This window comes from Oryx dammah, unplaced genomic scaffold (genome assembly GCF_014754425.2).
Source record: "Oryx dammah isolate SB20612 unplaced genomic scaffold, SCBI_Odam_1.1 HiC_scaffold_11077, whole genome shotgun sequence".
Classification (NCBI taxonomy): domain Eukaryota; kingdom Metazoa; phylum Chordata; class Mammalia; order Artiodactyla; family Bovidae; genus Oryx; species Oryx dammah.
The window spans coordinates 6228372-6248543 of NW_024080471.1; the positions used below are offsets into that span (position 1 = coordinate 6228372).

General features: G+C 44.1%; 1 protein-coding gene across 3 annotated transcripts in view; it reads right to left on the bottom strand.

The window, feature by feature from the left end:
• LOC120860483 (galectin-8) overlaps positions 1–13876 on the bottom strand; it is a 25988-nt gene extending 12112 nt beyond the window's left edge. For 2 of the 3 annotated variants that reach the window (XM_040236303.1, XM_040236301.1), the window contains exons 1-3: positions 13707–13876; positions 11167–11314; positions 931–1019 (exon numbers count right to left, since the gene is read on the bottom strand). In XM_040236303.1, the coding sequence (XP_040092237.1) occupies positions 931–1019; positions 11167–11208 (131 nt within the window). In that variant the 5' untranslated portion in view covers positions 11209–11314; positions 13707–13876. Of the gene's footprint in view, positions 1–930; positions 1020–11166; positions 11315–12785; positions 12851–13706 lie in introns of those variants that run through there. The other variant, XM_040236302.1, reaches the window with a different exon arrangement.
• Positions 13877–20172: the final 6296 nt, after the last annotated feature.

Below are 20172 nucleotides of genomic sequence, written 5' to 3' on the forward strand. Positions count from 1 at the left end.
CCCAGGAAGGCGGCCACGTGGGGGCCCAGGAAGGCGGCCACGTGGGGACTCAGGAAAGTGGCCACGTGGGGGCCCAGGAAGGTGGCCACGTGGAGACCCAGGCCTACTGACACCTGACCGCTCCTCTGCACACCCACCCAGGGGGCCCAAATGGTCCAGAATAAGCACCCAATTTCCCAGCCTCCCTGCAGGAGGGCTGGCTGAGGGGTCCCAAGCTCTGCCAATGGGGTGGAAGGGAAGAATTCACAGAAAACTACAGAAAACGGCCTCAACAGTCAGTTGACATCTGTCTTCTGCCCACCCCACCCCTTCCCCCAAAACCACATATGGACCCAGGCAGCCACACAAACACAACGTGAGGATAAGAGTCCCAGCTTCCAGGGACCGTGAGAAAGAAGACATCACCCTGGGACAGTGGGTGCGAGCAAGGAGGGGCCCCCGCCTCTGACAGCTTGATGGCATGGCCTTTAGCCATCTGGACTGTCCCCTTTGGACGTCGCATTCGCCTCTTATTTAAACCACTGTTACTCGGACGTCAGTCGTACAGAGCCAAGTCCAACTCCAGCTGATACAGCCTCATCCAGACTTTGTGCCCAAGGCAAGCATTAGATAAAACCACCTGGGACAGGTCTGAAGAGATGCTGTGGGAAAGTTACACTGTAACTAGGCCACGTCCTTGTCATCTGACCACGATTCCCTCCACTAGCTATGTTTCTAATTCTTTACACTAAAGTCAGACTCATGGCAATAAAAAATCCATATCACCTGTATTTCACGTTTTCATTCCAGTTTCCTCAGCACCTTGGCCAAGGCTGTTGTGAAAGCAAAATCAGCCTCAAGTATCCAGATGGTCTCTCCTACATTATCTGCTGTTGCCCACAACCACAAAGATGCGCTTACTTGTGTTCTCGTCTAACACAATGACTTTACCTGTCCGAGTCACTAGGAACATGCCCACGTAGCACAATCAAAGTTCCCGGCTCCAACTGCTCAGAAATGGTCCCAACATAGGGGATTACCTAGGAAAAATAATTTTAACAAACGTTCACTTACAGAATCAAAGGACTACACTCTTAAAGGCTGCACACGAATTTGCTCAGACCCTAGCATTTTTCCAAGTCCTCACCATTCAAACAGCTGTGCAGGAACAACATAGCCTGGAGACAGCACAACACGTGCAAACCACTCTGGGGTCTTCAGAAATAGATACGTGCCATTCACAGCCCTTTTTATCCGGCTGGAGTGTGTGCTCATGCTCAGTGTGTCCGCCTCTTTGTGGCCCCATGGACTGTAGCCTTTGTGACCATGGGTTTCTCCAGACGAGAATACTGGAGTGGGTTGCCATTTCCTCCTCCAGGGGTCTTCCCAACCCAGGGACTGAACCCACGTCTCTTGAGTCTCCTGCCTTGGTGGATTCTTTACCACTTGAGCCACGTGGGAATATCTGGCAGAGGGTTGTATGAAATGCCACGCCTTGCCCCTCTGGTTTTTCCTAAGGTTCCATGGATAATGCCACCATGATGTAGGCCAGGCCAGGCCCTTCTCTAGCACTGAAGACGACGATGACAAGCAGGCACTGCCTGCAGAGAGCACCCCACTAAGCCGCTCCACCACACCTGGGACTGGGTGCCTTGCCTTACCCACTGGGCTGCCACACCGCACCCTCCATGGGACCCAGAGACCTGCACGGGCTGAAGGATGCCCTCAGGGTGCTTGTGGGTCTCTCCAGACACGGCATCTACAGACCTCGCCTGGTCCGGGGTGCAGGCCTGGGCCCTGACAGGTGTTCCCACACAGGATTCCTCACCTGGAACCCAGCATTTTTGTCTGGGGCCTGACACACAATCAGGTCTTCTCACTGCCCTCCCCTGGGGGGCTCCACCATCCTCCCTGGCCGCTGGTTATGTGGCTGCATCTCCTGCACCCCAACCACATCCCACTTCCACCTGGAGCCTCTGACCAACTGGGACAAGTAGGTCAGACGCCAGCATGCCTTATACCAAGCTCACCTGGGTTATGACACCTATGCTAAAATTGATCAAGGTAGCTCTGATTGTCAAGAAGTAAGAAATAAAACAAAAGAGGCCGTATAATCCCACCTCAAACACAATCTCCTGCGTGAAGCCTTTTTCAGACTCCCTGGGCCAACTGAGTCAGCCCCCCTCTGAGGGTCATCGTGGTACTCCTTACTCTGCTTCTGTGCAAACCTGTGCCTAGATCTTGAGCTGCACGGGGCAGGACCCAGCCATCATCTTTACACCCCCAGGACAGAGGTCAGGCGATGATCAACAATCACTTGGTGAATGAATGAGCTCTTACTAATCTGGAAACTGGGTTCTGACAGGCCTCACATATGCAAAGGCGTGGCAACTAAACAGCTGCTGAACAGTGTTGCTGCCTTAAGCAGTAAGACAAGAAATCACCAAAGCCAGTAACCATCTGGTGTCACAGCCATTGGCGGGGGCAGCGTGGGGGAGATGAACAGGGCATCAAACCAGAAAAGAAAAACATAACAGATGTGTAGAGCACGGCCACAGCCATACATCAGACGGGATGCTTTCTGTGTATAGAGAACGTGGAAGTCTCTTGGCCACAGGCAAGAATAAACAGCAGCATCTTTCATGATGTATATCTCTTAATAAAATGAGAACTGTTTTTTTTTTAACTTCAATTTTTTAAAATATATTTTCAACTTATATTTGGGCTTCCCAGGTGGCTGAGTGGTAAAGAATCCACCTGCCAAAGCAGGAGACACAAGAGAGGCAGGTATGATCCCTGGGTCCAGAAGATTCTCTGGAGTAGGAAATGGCAACCCACTCCAGTATTCTTGCCTGGAGAATCCCATGAACAGAGGAGCCTGGCAGGCTACAGTCCAAAAAATCAGACATGACTAGCAACTGAGCACAACTTATATTTATGCAGAATATTTAATAACACAGAACTGTTAGTGAAATAATTATCAGTGAGAAACTAGCCTACAAAACTCCATACAGTATGGTCTTAACCGAGTTAATAATAAACATCAAAAAGCAAAGAAAAAACACTAAAGAAGTAAGCCAAAAATGTTACAACACTTTTCTTGAGGAATGAGATTTTAATTTTCTTCTTTATATATCTGTATATTTTCCAGATTTATATATAAGCATTTATAATGTTTATTACCACAGATTTTTTATTATATCAGTCTGAGAAACAACTGTGCTATAAATTTGGGCCATCTGCTGTTTGTTTTGCATAGTAATGTTTCTACTTAGGAATGTACCCTAATTTATATTAATGCCACTGCTGCTGCTGCTGTTATGTCTGACTCCTTGTGATCCCATGGACTGTAGCCCGCCAGCCTCCACTCTGTCCATGGGATTTTCCAGGCAAGAATACTGGAGTGAGTTGCCATTTCCTCCTCCAAGGGATATTCCCGACCCAGGAAATGAACCGGGGTCTCCTGCATTGCAGGCGGATTCTTTACCTGCTGAGCCAACAGCAATACTCAACTTTTTTGGACCATGTGAAGGAAACAAAAGCCCCTCAGCCCACTTACTCCCTCACAAATAGGCTCCTGTGGAAAGGGAGAAGGGTGCTGTTTTCAAGGCAATTCCAAACTTTGAGGCTTTGATGTTTCACAAATAATTTACATAAAACAATACAATACAGATCTGAACACACTGGGACAGTATCATAAACTTAAGCCTTAGTCAGGTTTGGCATTAACCTGCCTAAACATCCCAGCTGATTCAGACTGCTTTGCCTTTTTTATGTCATTTATCAGATATCTGCCCTACACCAGGGTCGGGTCAGGCAGCCTGCAGCTGGAAAGAAGTATGAGTTCCGTCCATCCGGGAGGAGCTGATGATACAGTTGGGAAGAAGTCAGATACCCTGCAAAAGATGATTAGTGGAAATGTGACCCTCTGTCCAGCTGTTTGAATCGGAACCTCCTTCCAGCTGGGAAACCCTCTATCTTATGAACACGAGCCCTCATCCAAACTGTGACGCAGGCATATGGTGCACTTCTGTCCGTCAGCACCCCCAGTTCAGACGTCACGACAAGCAGCAGCCAGAATCCTGCAGCGCTCACTCTGGCCGAGGGGAGCAACAGCTCCACCTGGGTCAGAGGCAGCAGGCGGCGCCGCCAGGGCACAGAGGACCGTGTTGGTCCGCTGGGGAGAACAGCCCTGAGCCTGGTTTGGGCTGTTGTCTGTGATGACATCGTTGACAAGCCTGGTTCTTTGGTCCAGCCTGCTGACATCACTTAATAAATTCCTTTTCTGCTCAAATTAGCGGCTGGCTTCTGTTTTTGCAACTACCAGCCCTGGCCAAGTCAACATCTTCCCAAAAATGGGGCAGGAAGGAAGTGTTGAATAAATGCTTCAGAAAAATGTATAAAAAGCTGTAACTGAGGTGGCCACAGCTGATGAATGAGGTATGATGTGACCTGGGGAAACAATATGGTTAGGCAGAAAGGAGAAGGAAGCCAGTTCAGGTAGAAATGTCCAGCTACAAAGGCAGAGAGGCAGGGAGAGACAAAACTTATCTGGGAGACAGTAAACAGTAAGGGAGCAGTTAGAGACAGTTAAAGGCAGGCTTTAGACTAACAAGACAAAAGTGGGGGTTGGGAACAACAGTCCAGTGGGCAGGGGAGCATCTGGGAGGCTGCCTGGCAGCAAGCAAGCCTGGCGCAGAGATAAGAACCTGACCCACGCGGAAGGCAGCAGACGCTGAGGAGTGGGCGTGGGAGAAGATAAACACATTGAGCTGTATCAAAGGGAACTGTCTACGTGGGGGCCCCACCTAAAATGATAAAGCTGTGGAAGACACAAATTTCAGAAGGAAGATGACTTTAGCTGTGAACACCCTTAGTGTGAAAGGTTGGCAAGACCTCTAAGGGGAAATACACTGAAAGGAGTGGAGACTCAGGACCAACATTAAGTGAACGGCCAAGACTCAGCAGTCAGAGAAGAGACGATGACTTACTGAAATGAGAGATACTGGACACACTGAGAGAGGAAGTCGGGAGCAAAGCCGCAGTGGTGGTCAGTTACGGGGCGTGCGGTGTCAACACAGCAGACCTGGCTGCTGGCTTTGAAAGGCCTCCTTGCAAGAAACTTGGCTTTGGGGAGAGCACCCACCACCCTAACTGAGAAGGGTGTGTAACCCACCTCAACTGTTTGTGCAAACATGATTTATGCTGAACACCTGCTTTCCTGCTGGGAGTCTGGGGTTTTGGTGCCTGCTAGGCAGATGCTATCTACACAACATCTCTCAATAAAGACCCTGGGTGGTGAGTCTCTAATGAGCTTCCCTGGTGGAGAAAATTTCACACAGGTCACAGCTAGCTGCTGGGAGATTTAAGTCCATCCTGTGTGACACCACTGGCAGGATACCCTTGAATCCTGTACCGATTCCCCCGGGACTTCGCCCCGTGTGCCTCTTCCTTTTGTGGTTTTTGCTCTACATCCTTTCACTGGGACACATCACAGCCACGGGTATGACTGATGGTGAATCATTACAACTGAGGGTATGTGGGAGACTTCGATGCAGGGGGTGAGAAGAGAAAGAAGAAAGAAAGATCTGACAGAGCAGTCGTGTCAAAGAAGTCAATTTCAAAAAGGGAATGTCTCTAACACGGAAAAATAAGGAAGACCTCACCCCTGCCTCCACCAAAAGATGATGAAATGGATATCATACTCTCTGACACAGTGATTCCACTTTCATAGATTTCTCTTGTAAAATACTAGCACATGTGCACAAAGGTGCACCTCTAAGGATGTACACTATAGCCCTGGATAATCATGAACAGATCTAGCCCTTGAACAGGGGGCTGGTTAAGTAAGTCACAGTACATCCACACAGTGGGCAAATTATGCAGCCACTAAAATAAGTGAGGAAACTCTATGCTGATACCTCCAACACATGTTAAATGGAAAAAAGCACAGTATAGCACACTTTATCCAATGATACATGCATGTAAAGAAACAACATGCAAAAAGGTGATACGCACAGCATATGTTCACTCTTGGATATTCACATATAGTCTCAACAAGGATATACAAAAACCTGGTAGAAAAGTTACCTTTAAGGAGTGTAAATGAGCACCAAGGTAGAAGGAAAATTTATGTTTTAATGAAATCCTGAAATACTGCTTGAATTTTTAAAACGCTGTACATATCTTTCCTTGTATTTTTAACGTAGTAATAAGGACAAGTCATTTGAATTTGGGATAAATGAATTTAAAATTCTGAAGACAGATTAACTTCAAACTGTTGGGGGCTTGGCAGCATGGAAGGACACTGAAAGAAACGGACATCCACAAAAGGGAAACTGGTTTGGAAAGGAAGATGGGAGTTTCGTTTTGAACTCACAGTCCTGAAGGGCTGGCAGGGCATCTAAGTGAGCTGGAGGTCACAGAACTACATACAAACTGTACACATATTCAAAAGTGATCAGTCAACAGAGAAGTAGATGAAGCACAGGCTGGAATCAAGATTTCAGGGAGAAATATCAATAACCTCAGATATGCAGATGACATCACCCTTATGGCAGAAAGCAAACAGGAACTAAAGAGCCTCTTGATGAAAGTGAAAGAGAAGAGTGAAAAACTCAACATTCAAAAAACGAAGATCACAGCATCCGGTCCCATCACTTTATGGCAAATAGAAGGTGAAACAACAGAAACAGTGACAGACTTTCTTTTCTTGGGCTCCAAAATCACTGCAGATGGTGACTGCAGCCATGAAAGTAAAAGATACTTGCTCCTTGGAAGAAAGGCTATGACAAATTGAGACAGCATATTAAAAAGCGGAGACATTACTTTGCCAACAAAGGTCCATCTAATCAAACCTATGGTTTTTCCAGTAGTCATGTATGGATGTGAGAGTTGGACCACAAAGAAAGCTAAGGGCCAAAGAACTGAAGCTTTTGAACTGTGGTGTTAGAGAAGACTCGAGAGTCCCTTGGACAGAAAGGAGATCAAACCATGTGTCAGTTGCTTAGCCGTGTCCGACTCTTTGTGACCCCATGGACTGTAGCCTGCCAGGCTCCCCTGTCCATGGAATTATCTAGGCAAGAATACTGGAGTGGGTTGCCATTTCCTTCTCCAGGGGATCTTCCTGACCAGGGATCGAACCCAGGTCTCCTGTATTGCAGGCAGATTCTTTACCATCTGAGCTATAAAGAAGTCCCTGAGATCAAACCAGTCAATCCTAAAGGAAATCAGTGCTGAGTATTCACTGGAAGGGCTGATGCTGAAGCTGAAACTCTAATACTTTGGCCACCTGATGCAAAGAGCTGACTGACTGGTAAAGACCATGATGCTGGGAAAGACTGAAGGCAGAAGGGGACGACAGAGGATGGGGTGGTTGGATGGCATCACCGACTTGATGGACATGAGTTTGAGCAAGCTTAGGGAGTTGGTGATGGACAGGGAAGCCTGGCGTGCTGCAGTCCATGGGGTCACGAAGAGCTGGACATGACTGAGTGAACTGAAAAGACAGCAAAGAAATAAAGAGAGACACTGAAGACAAGAGTGGTAAAAAGACAAGAAAGAAATGAAACTAAGGGTAAAAACTCAAGAGGGCAGGGAGGAATAAATTAGGAGTTTGGGATTAACATATACACACTACTATTTACAAAATGGATAATCTCAATAAGGACCTACTATATAGCATAGGAGAGAAGGAAATGGCAACCCACTCCAGTATTCTTGCCAAGAGAATCCTGTGGACGGAGGAGCCTGGTGGGCTGCTGTCCATGGGGTTGCACAGAGTCGGACACGACTGAAGCAACTTAACATGCATGCATGCACTGGAGAAGGAAATGGCACCCCACTCCAGTGTTCTTGCCTGGAGAAACCCAGGGACAGGGGAGCCTGGTAGGCTGCAGTCCATGGGGTCGCTAAGAGTCAGATACAACTGAGCGTCTTCACTTTCACTTTTCACTTTCATGCATTGAAGAAGGAAATGGCAACCCACTCCAGTGTTCTTGCCTGGAGAATCCCAGGGACGGGGGAGCCTCGTGGGCCGCCGTCTATGGGGTCGCACAGAGTCGGACAGCAGCAGCAGCATATAGCACAGGAACTCTACTTGGTACTCTGTGATTAGCTACATGGGAAAAGAACCTGAAAAAGAGTGGATATGTGTATATTTATAACTGAATCACTGTGCTATACATCTGAAACTAACACAACCCTGTAAATCACCAATATGCCAATACAAACTTGGAATTTCAAAAAAATTAGGATTCAGAAAAAAAAATCAAAATGCAGAGTTATGGTGCAGAAATCAAGACAGCAGAAATCGACTGTCTCAGGAAGGAAGTTAGCAAAAGAACAAGGGAACAAATAGGAAGGATCTTCAGAGATTAAAAAGAAATTTCATCGTTTTGTATTTTAAGGTTAAACTGCAAGGTAGAAAGGGAGGTCCTTAGAATACTAAGGAAAAAAGAATCAACGTGGAAGTAAGGTTCCTAAGGAAATCGGCATCATGAGCTTTTCAGGGTGGGATTAATATTAGCAGACGGCTTGTTAACTAAAAGTGAGAAGCAAATGGATTAATTTCTAAATAACTTCTCAACTCACACCTGATCACATCCTAAGACCTCTATAAACAACAATAATAAAATATTTAAGCAGATATATTGAGTTGCCAAACAAGAGATTTCACTGAAGGAACTTCTGGTATGAAGATACTGTCTTCCAACTTACTCACTCAATTTGAGTGGAAAGAAAAGTGAGCTGGACTTTCTTAAGTCTTGGAATTCTATCAACTGAACTTGTCAATGAAATATACTAAATAGGAAAAAAATTATACAGGCCAGTTATACAATTGACTTAATCTTTTCCAAGAGTGAATATGAACAGAATTTGTCTACCACAATTTTTAAACATATTTTAAGTCATTTTTATTGAACTGATTTTAATTATACTGTTTTAGCTGGTGGCAGCTGCCCCAAACCAAGATAAGCCCTTGTGAAGGCTATTCAACATCCTCAAAGTAATCCAGCTTGCTTTTGCATTTGGACTATATTGTTAAAATAGTTATACTTTTGAAATTATACAACCAAACAAACAATGCAGACAAGTGTGGTGGCCAAAATGTTCATCTGGGTTTCTCTATAACATGACGGAAAAACCTGGATGAACTTTTGGGCTAAACCAATATATTATTCAAAAGGACATTACGCATTTCATTAAAAAATAATTTTGAAAGAAGCTTCAGTTTTATAATTGACACATTCTGTACTTCATGCTCTCAAAATAAGAAATGCCCTAAAACTAACTCTATGTTTCTTTACTGATATGAATGAACAGAATTCTTATCGGTAGGAAGTGAAACTTAACATATAAGAGAAAATACACGTGGACCAAAATGTTAGAAACGTAAAGAGATAATAATAGAAAGATGGCAGTTCTGTGTCTTCACAAGGCTTAATGAAGAGTATAGTAGAAACTCCATAAACACTTCCCAGTTGAGTGAACTGATCACTAAGGAAACACCCAGAATGCAGGAAGATTTCTACTCTGGAAACACGCTGTCATGAACCATTCTCAGAACACCACCAGGAGTCCTGAATGCAGCATCTGTTCCAAGTGCCCTGTCCTCAGGAAATGAAACATCAGCTGATTTTTGTTTCAACTCTGTAGTCGAGGGTGCTAACCCCAGAAACCACAGTAAACATCAGTGTGCTATTATCAAGACAGGGGAGGATCTCAGGTTATAAAACTGTTTTCTAAATAACACTCAAATAAGGTGTCTCTGTGATGCAGGGCAGAGCTGAACATTAACCCAACCATCCACCCCTCCTGGCTTGAGCAAGGGTTACATTTCAGTTTCCCTTGGCAGGGAGAATCTTTCTTTCTTTCAATCTTTGCAGAAAGTCAAGTCTACAACTTTGAGATGTTTTTAATTCTTGAGATGCACAAAATCTTTTAAAATGTCTAGGTGACTTCAAGTTCATCAAGTGTTCCTTTTTAAACCTACTAGAAGTGAAGGCTATTTCTTCCAAAACGGACTTTGCTTTACATGGTGGTTGTACCTCATTCTTACACAATGACAGTAAACCTTAGCAGGGAAAAAAGAGCTAGAGCTACAAAGTAAATAACAAAAAACTGAACCCACTTACACTAATGAGACTGGCTGAAGGCCTTACTTGAAGGACTCTTACCAGGAGTCTCCTACAGAGGGTTTACCAAAAAAAAAAAAAAAAAAGGCAAACCAAACAAGCAGCAACTCTGTCTTGGATCTAAATTCAAGATTCAGTTTCGGACATATGGAAACTAGACATTTCTAGATTCTCACACCACATGAACTGAAACCAGTTCATTACTGAAATTTCTAGCAATTACATTCACGGGTTCCTGGACTGGCCTGAGGTTCACACAAGACTATTAGTTTTTCTCCTCCACCTCACCACTGGCTTTGAACATTCCCCTGCTCAAGTAACAAGCAGGATTTGAAAGGCAGAGGCAAAGCTGAGAAATGAACTTCTCACGAACAGCTCTAGTTAAAAAACAAAATGAAAATGTGTACAGAAAGAAATCCATTCCCTCTGAAAATTACGTCTTATGATGGGCTGAGCCTTTTTCCCACCACGATCAGAGTGGCTTTCCCATCACTCTTCCTCCACGTTCTTTATTCACAGCCCATCTCATCACCTCGTACAGCGGACCTTTGAACAACACAGGTTTGAACTGCGCAGGTCTCAATCTACTTACACTTGGATTTTTTTTTTCCAGTAAATACGTACCATCTATTGGCGACTGGCTGAATTCCCAGATGCCGAATTGTGGGTACTGAGAGGAGAGCTGAATATTGAATTTAAGCACCTGTGGGGCTGCAGGGGCTGGAAATGGTTTTTAGTCAGCACCCACTGCAGTTCCATCACATAGCAGGTGCTCCGTTTATGTTTACTGAACCCCCACCCACACCCTGCACTGAGTAATTGTTGTTGTTCAGTCTAAGTCGTGTCCTGATTCTTTATACTGCAGCATGCCAGGCTTCTCTGTCCTCCACTGTCTCCCAGGTAATTATTGGATTGGCCAAAAACTTCATTTGAGTTTTCCCGTAAGATGTTATTGAAAAACCTGAACTAACTTTCCAGCCAATCCGATATTACTCTTTGGACTTGCTCTCAACACTGCCACAGGCAAAAAGTGATTGAGGAGATCAGTTACCGGGTTATAGATGACATTCTGTAGATTGTTTAAGGACAACATCGTTCTCTTCCGCCTTATTGTTGACTGGGCTCTCTTCCGGGTATGGTCTAAGATTTTAAATACGTTTCACTTAAAGAATTCCCAGATTGAAGCCGAGGCACGTGCCCTATGTAAAATCAAAACACAGGGAAAGAAAAATAAGCATGCAACATTTTTTGTCATATTATAACTATTTTTAAATATATAATTTATTTTACTAATATTTATCAAATAACAGGATGCTATTACAATCAAAGATCTGACTCCAACTCTTATCAAATGTACTCTACTAAATAATTTTGTATTATGAGGACAGGACATATTAAATTTAAAAAATACATCTGTAGAACATTTCTAACTTGGAAACTTTATTAAAAATACTTATTACTGGGAGTTTCCAGTGGCCTCGTGGCTTTTACTGCTGTGCCCCAGGTTCAATCCCTGGTCAAGGAACTGGGATCCCACAAGCTGTGCGGCATGGCCAAAAAAAAACAAAAATGAAAACTTTTTATTAAAATACTAAACCAAATAGTAGGAAATGCTCCTATAAATCATCAGAGATATTCACTTAAAGTTTCTCATCTGTACAATGAAAATAATAATAGTGTTCACCTCACAGGTTTATTCTACGGATTAAATGAATAAATAAAACAATGGAATAGCACATGCTTTAGAAGTTTTCTATACTGTTATTAGTAGAAGGGAATGCTCCTCCTCCTCCAAATTAAACAAGTTGAAAGAAAAAAAAATCCAATGCCTCAAACATTAACTTCCCTGTGGCTTAGAAAAAAAAAGTGGGGTGTGGAGCAACAGCACAGTTTTCAAGATAAAAGGACCCATCAGTACTACACTGAACAGCTCCAGGGAAGACCCGAAGAGAAAGGAGAACTAAAAGAGAAACAAAACTAAAGCTTCTGACATTTTACTTCCACTAATTCTATCATTATACCAAAGGGCAATATACACTGATCACATCTCTCACTTTGAATCTAAAGAAAAAAAAACTGCAGTTCCAACTCTGGATGTAACAAACTGAGTGGTTACGTTAAATTACAGCAAGAGGGATTCTGCAGGTGAAACTACAGTTACAAATCAGCTGATGTCAAGACAGGGAGATTGTCCTCCATTATCTAGCGGGCCCCACGTAATTACATGAGCCCTTAATAAAGAAGGAAGTCAGAGAGATGTGGCAGAAGAAGAAATCAGAGATGTGAAGCATGACAATTCAACACATGATTGCTGGCATTTGAGAGGGAGTGCAGGTGGGCACACAAGGAAACTGTAAGAAAGAAACTCCAAAAACAAACTCAAGTATCCTGGAAGTGGGCTATTCCCGAGAGGATAGAGCCCAAACTGCAAAACACCTGCACATAGCTTGTGACACCCTAATCACCTAACTTAGCTAGTAACACTCATCCCGGTCCCCCAAAGATCTGTAAGAAGTGGGTGTAATCAAAACATCAAGTTTTATGCCCTAAATATATACAATTTTTTTTGGTCACATATACCCCAATAAAGTTGGCAAAAAAAAAAAAAACAGAAAAAAAAAAAACGTATCCCTCTTGGTTTATAAATGTGACCGCAATCTATTAACTTACTACGTTAGTCAAAAATCTCAAAACTTTTTGTTTTGCGATCAAACTCGGGAAGTATCAACAAGACCAAAAAAGAAAGGATACAGAGATTTCACAGCCACATTCAGAGAATTTACTTGTGACCAGAACCCCACTCCAGTACTCTTGCCTGGAAAATCCCATGGACAGAGGAGACAGTGGGCTGCAGTCCGTGGGGTCGCGAAGAGTCGGACACGACTGAGCGACTTCACTTTCACTTTTCACTTTCATGCATTGGAGAAGGAAATGGCAACCCACTCCAGTGTTCTTGCCTGGAGAATCCCAGGGACAGGGAGCCTGGTGGGCTGCCGTCTACGGGGTCGCACAGAGTCGGACACGACTGAAGCGACTTAGCAGCAGCAGCAGCAGCAGCAGAGTGATCCAATTTAAGCCTAGGCCCGTGTGAAACCAATCATTCCCGGAAACATCCACAGGCACGAGTCCTGCTCTAATTAATTAACACTTGGTTCGCATCCCAAGAAGCTATCATGATGCTGAAGCAGTTAAAGGACTTGGCGTTCCCTAACGTTTAATCCTGCAGTCAATGACTCTGCATCTCACAAAAAGCGTGTTCGGAGTCCAGGAGGACCACGGAGGTCTGTCATTCCTTGAAGAGCTCGTCATTTAAAACACTGGGAAGGAAACGACCGCGATCCCACCGAGTGAAGGCGGCGCTCGGCCCCAGGCGGGGAGGTCAAGGGTGCGAAGGCAGCCCCGAGGGAGGGGGTGGTCAGCAGCGGGGCCAGCGCCGGGCGCCCGGGACCACGGCTCATCCCTGGGGCGCCGCGCGCCGGATCCTCCGCGGTGACGACACGCGAGACGGGGAGACGGGAGCCAGTCCCAGAAACGCCCGGCCGGCTGCTCCGCCGGCGCACCCACCGCGGCGACAGCCCCCCGACGACTCACCCCGGGACTGGCGTCGCAGGCGCTGAGCGTTGGAAGCTGTCCGTCCGCCGCGGCGCGTCGTCCGCGTTCCCGGCCGGGCGCGCGCGGGCGGCGACCGGAAGCGAGAGGAGTCAGTCCGCCGCCACTTCCCGGCTCGCGCGTGCCGGGCGTCGCCGTCGGCCTTGCGTCTGTGTCCGGGGCGCGCTCGCGGCTCCGCTGGGCTGCGGGCCCGGCCTCGCTGCTGCCCGCCACCGGGCTGGGCCTCCTGCACAGCCTGGGGACGCGGAGCGCGACCGGCTTGCTGCGGCACGAGCAGAGCGGGAGGGGGCAGAGCGTGTTTACAAAATTCCCAGACTTTGCTGCGGTCGGGACTGAGGGGCCGGGAAGTGCGGCAGAGAGGACACCACCTGCCCCCTCCGCCCGCGTGTCCGCGGCCTCCACCTCCGGTGTGGACGCTGCACAGGCTCCCCTGGACCCGGCGAGGGCCCCCTCCACGCTGACGGGGGGCGTCTCTGACCTTCCCTGGTCGCGGGGTTCAACGGGGTACGTGCCAGGTATTTCTCTAGGTTAGCTTCCTTGTCTGCCTGGGGTCAGAGGCCAACCAGTGCAATGAAAGAGAACCTGATTTGGAAGCACCCCGTTTTGGGCCACACCTTCGGGTGTAAGTAAAGTGATGGGGAAATGGGTTCAGTATAGCTGGACTTCGTCCAGTCTGGAGCCGCCAAACATTTAATCTAACTTGGACTTAAGTCACTGCGGCTTCTCCGCCAGTTTTATGTGTTGCCATTTTCTTAGTTTTATCAGGACTTCCTTAGGAAAATGTCAGAGGTACAGAGCCCAGTTCTGGGCACGGTAGGTGTTCACAGATAACCAGCTTTTCCTGTCCAGGGCCCATAGTGACTGCCAGTTTGACCTACTGGCTGTAAAAACAAAAACAAAAACAAACGTCAGCGACAAGTACAAAGTTATGTAAGCTACCTTGAACACTTGGTCCACTTTGTTTTCTTATAGGGATCATGAAGTTCTTAGCTTCCTACTTGTCTCTGCTTGACTTTTATCCAGGTTTCCTTTGAAAGGCAGGTTTTGCTGTCCCTGCCCTGGACCTTCTCCTCTGTATCTTTGGGCTTTATTATTTTTTATTTAAATTGAGGAATTCATTACACACTCCATATCATCGAACTCACATTCTGATTCCCTATTACATTTCTCCTCCTATTCATTTTCCAAGTTTGCTTCACTTTTCAGGATTCAACTTCAGTAGCTGAGTTTAACCTGTAAGACACACTACCTGGAATTTGTACTTAGCCTTGATCGATCTATTCAACACGGATTTAAATTGAGAAGAGGAAATTGTCCTGTATATTCCCCAATGCCTAGTGTAATAATGCTTTGCATGAAGTTGACACTCTAAATGTTAGGTTAAAATGACAGGTTATTGATAAAGTGAGGAGCAATTGAATGTCTTCACAACTTTGCCTGGGTTGATTACCTTTCTCCACAAAATTGAAATAAATATACATCAGTGCTCTATTTCTTTGGTAAATGGAGTTTAGGTATAAATGGGACTGTGTAAATGGGCTTCCCCCAGGGCTTTGGCCATCTGATGCAAAGAGCTGTCTCACTGGAAAAGATCCTAATGCTGGGAAAGATTGAGGGCAGGAGGAGAAGGGGCAATAGAGGATGAGATGGTTGGATGGCATCAGTCACTCAACGGACATGAATTTGAGCAAACCCCTGGAGATAGTGAAGGACAGGGAAGCCTGGCATCTGTAGTCCATGGGGTCAAAAAGAGTCGGACACGGCTGAGCGACTAAACAACAATGGCTTAGCAGCAGTAAAAAAAAAAAACATCTGCCCACAGTGCAGGAAACTCGGGTTCCATCTCTGGGTCGGAAAGATCTAGGAGAGCATGGCTGCTGCTGCTGCTGCTGCTAAATCGCTTCAGTCCTGTCCCACTCTGTGTGACCCCATAGACAGCAGCCCACCAGGCTCCCCTGTCCGCCTTTTGCTTATTCTTTGGGTGCAAGTCCATCACACTTCATGTTCTGGCCCCACCCCTGTGCGCTCTGACTTTTCACTTCCTACCATGTTCCTCTTTTCTGTCCTGACCACACTGGCCTTTGTGGTGTTCTCACCGCACCTGTGTGCTTGTCACACTCCCAGATCCAAACCTCTCCTTGTGACGTCGCCTTTACCTCCTTCAACGTCTGCTCAGTGTCAATTCCCAGTGCGGCCCTTCCTGACCACTGGATTTACAATTGTAGACACCCTCCCGGAACACTTCGCTCTATTACTTGCTTTATTACTCTCTAGCATTTACCATATTCTATCTGATATGCTGTATTATTTATTTTTTTGTTTTACTTCATCCACCAGGCTACAAGCTCCATGAGGACGGGAGCAGTTTTGACTGCTCTTGTTCATGGCTAGTAGGAATTTTTTTTTTTTTTTTTTTTGCTTTTAGACCTCATTGTACAGCATGAGGACATTAGTTTCCCAACCAGGGATCAAACCCCATGCCCCCTGCATTGGGAGCATGTAGTCTGACCCCTGAGCCACCAGTCTTTACCTTGACTGTTCTTGTTTCACTGGCACTGCAGTCCAGTGGGGGACACAGGGAGTGATGCATTTTGGAGAAGATGATGATGTAACTGGGGGCACTTGGGTGACTACTTTAGCTGCATGCCTGGGAAAGTCTCTCCAAAAAGGTGAGATTGAAGCTACTGGTAAAGAAAGGAGACAGCCAAACAAAACGAAATGACAATTTATGGACTGGGAGAAAATATTTGCAAGCATGTGGCTGACAAGGGCTTAATGTCCAAGATATATTAACAGCTCATGCAGCTCAGTACTGAAAAAAACAGCCCAATAGTAAATTGGCAGAAGACCCAAATAGACATTTCTCTAAAGAAGATATACAGATAGCTGACAGGCACATGGAAAGATGCTCAGTGTTCCTAATTATTAGAGAAATGCAAATAAAATCAAAATAAATGCCATCAAAGCAAAATAAATGCAAATCAAATCAAAATATAATATGCTATTATCTCTCACTGGTCAGAATGGCCATCATCAAAAAGTCCACAAATAATAAGTGCTGGAGAGGGTGTGGATAAAAGGGAACCCTCGTACACTGTTGGTGGGAATGTAAGGTGGTGCAGCCACTGTGGAAAACAGAATGGAGAGTCCTTTAAAAACTAAAAATAGACTTGTCATGACCCATCAATCCCACCCCTGGGCATATATACAAATGGACTGATTTACAAAACAGAAATAGACTCAGACACAGAAAACAAAGTTTTGGTTACCAAAAAGGAAAAGGAGAGGAGGGATAAATCAGGAGTTTCAGGTTAACAGATACACAGCAATGTGTATAAAATGGATAAAGTTTCTATTGTATAGCACAGGAAATTATATTCAGTAACCTATGATGGAAAATAATCTGTAAAAGTACACACACACACACACACATATATATACACACACCCTCTCCAGCACTACTTATTTGTAGACTTTTTGATGATGGCCATTCTGACCAGTGAGAGATGATAGCATATTATAGTTTTGATTTGCATTTCTCTAATAATTAGGTACGCTGAGCATCTTTCCATGTGCCTGTCAGCCATCTGTGTATCTTCTTTAGAGAAATGTCTGTTTAGGTCGTCTGCCAATTTCTTATTGGGTTTTTCTTTAATATTGAGCTGCATGAGCTGTTTTTATAGATATTTATATATAGGCTTCCCTGGTGACTCAGTGGTAAAGAATTCACTTGCAAGGCAGGAGACAAAGAAGATGCAGGTTCAATCCCTGGGTCAGGAAGATCCCCTGGAGAAGGGAATGGCAACTACTCCAGTATTCTTGCCTGGAGAATCCCATGGACAGAGACGGGCTACATAGGATTGAAAAGAGTCGGACACAACTGAAGCGACTTAGCACATATATATATATATATATATATAAAATATATATATATTATATATATCACTTTGCTGTATACCTGAAACACAACATTGTAAATCAACTATATTTCAATTTTTTTTTTTAAAAAAGCAACTATACTCCAGTAAAAATTTTTAAAAAAAGTAAAAAAGATGGGAGGCAGTCACATGATCTTGGGGCAGAGCACTGCTGACTGAAGGGACAGATGATGCAGTCTTTGGGCTCTTGAGAACACATCGAAGCCTTTCAGGCACAGAGACCACCAGCACGGCCAAGCAGAGTAAATGGGGGAGAAATGATATGCGATGAAGTCATGGACTTTGATGAGGTCACATGGGAGGGTAGATAGACGGAGAAGTTGACCTGGACAGAGCCCCCGGGAGAAAAAAAGAAGAATAAACAATTATAGAGACTTGAGAAGGGCGGCCACGGAGACCTGCTGCAACCGTGTCATAGCCGCCAAAGGAAGTAAGTGGTTTAAGAGAGTTGAACAACCAGTTGTGCTGTTAAGAGGTCAAGGAACACAGAAGTGACCAGTGCATTTAGCAACATAGAGGTCATTGGTGACTGACTCTGAAGTGGATTGAGGCATGTGAGGTGGTGGAAACAATGACTATAAATATCTTAAGAAGTTTTGCTGTGAAGAGGAACAAAAAGTGCTAAAGCTAAGGAAGCAGTGAGGTAAAGGGAATATTTTTCTTTTCTTTTTTTGTTTTTTAAGCAGAAGATACTACAGTGGTACCTTTTATCAAGTAAGCCCCAATAAGAAATACATTTACTTTGTGACTTGTTACATACCTATTTAAAATCATGGAAACAAAAATTTCACAAAACTGTACTCTTGAATGAAGCACTCTCATTTTTCATTTTAAAATATTGCTTATAACTCTCTAAAATGTTCACAAGACTAAATCTTACAAACTGTTTGTAGACAATTGCCTTGGACTTCCTAAGATGAAGGGATCATTTCTGGTTGGATCAATTTTTTTTTAATCTATCTTTATTGTTCTCTTTCCTTACTCAAGAAGCCACATTCATAAAATACAAATTTAAAAACAGTGTGATATAAAAATACTAAATACACACACACTACTATATATAAAATAAACAAGGACCAAGGACCTACTGTATAGCACAGGGAACTATATTCAATATCCTGATAATGGAAAAGTATGTGAAAAAGAATATATATTGGGTTGACCGGAATGTTTTTCAGGTTTTTCTATGAGATGTTACAGAAAAACCCAAATGAACTTTTTGGCCAACCCAATCCTATATATATATATATCCTATACATATGTGAGTATATATCTATGGCTGAGTGCCAAAGAATTGATGCCTTTAAATTGTGGTGCTGAAGAAGACTCTTGAGAGCCCCTTGGACTGCAAGGAGATAAAACCATTCAATCCTAAAGAAAATCAACCCTGAATATTCATTGGAAGGACCAATGCTGAAGCTGAAGCTCCAATACTTTAGCCACCTGATGCAAAGAGCTGACTCATTAGAAAAGACCCTGATGCTGGGAAAGATCAAAGGCAAAAGGAGAAGCAGGCAGCAGAGGATGAGATCGTTAGATAGCATCACTGACTCAATGGACATGAATTTGAGCAAACTCTGGGAGACCGTGGAGGACAAGGAAGCCTGGCATGCTACAGTCCACGGTATCGCAGAGTTAGACACGACCTAGTGACTGAACAACAAAATATGGCACTGAAGCACTTTGATATAAACCTGAAACTAATGTTAACATTGTAAATCAACTATCATTAAAGAATTAAAATGTGAAGTAATATATGTTGCCCCAATTAAAAAAAAAATTAAAAATCACATGATTTTAGACTTACGAATTTAAACTATCTATACTGTTCACAGGATTAATTGACTAAACAAACACCTGCCATATTTTGTCAATGATGTGAACTATATTGTTTCAAGCCAGGAAACATTTCTGGTAGTGATTTTGCTTATTATTGTGCTGCTGCACTGTTTTTGTTATTATAATAATTTTTTGAAATGTTGGCCCTCCAAACATTCATTAAATGGTGGTACCACTTCTAGGAAAATATGCTCCCATATCAATAATTATGGAATACAAGTTACATGTGGTAAAACATTATAAAGAAATCTAAGTAATTACTTTTTTTTTTCCCACCATGAATTTAGGAGCCAGAACTCTAGAACATTTAGCAATAATAATGATAAATAAAAGCAGTTAAAATAATGCAGATAAATAATGCAAAATAAAGCAGATAAATAATGATAAATAAAAGCAGTTGCCACAATGCGTATAGATTGATGAACTCTGAGAACACATACACTGCTTTCCATTTATTCTTGGGAGAAAATTAGTCTTGAATTTTGCAGGCTTTAAATTATGCAGTCTTTAGGAATGCATTCTTCACACAATCATAGCACTCATATTTCTTATACGTATGTCTCCTTCCCCGGGAAATTTTTATGGTTGGTGTCATCTACTTCTTCTGACTCTCCCCACCCCCCTACCCCCCATTCTACATGGACTCATGTCCCCTTTGAATCATCTAGCTT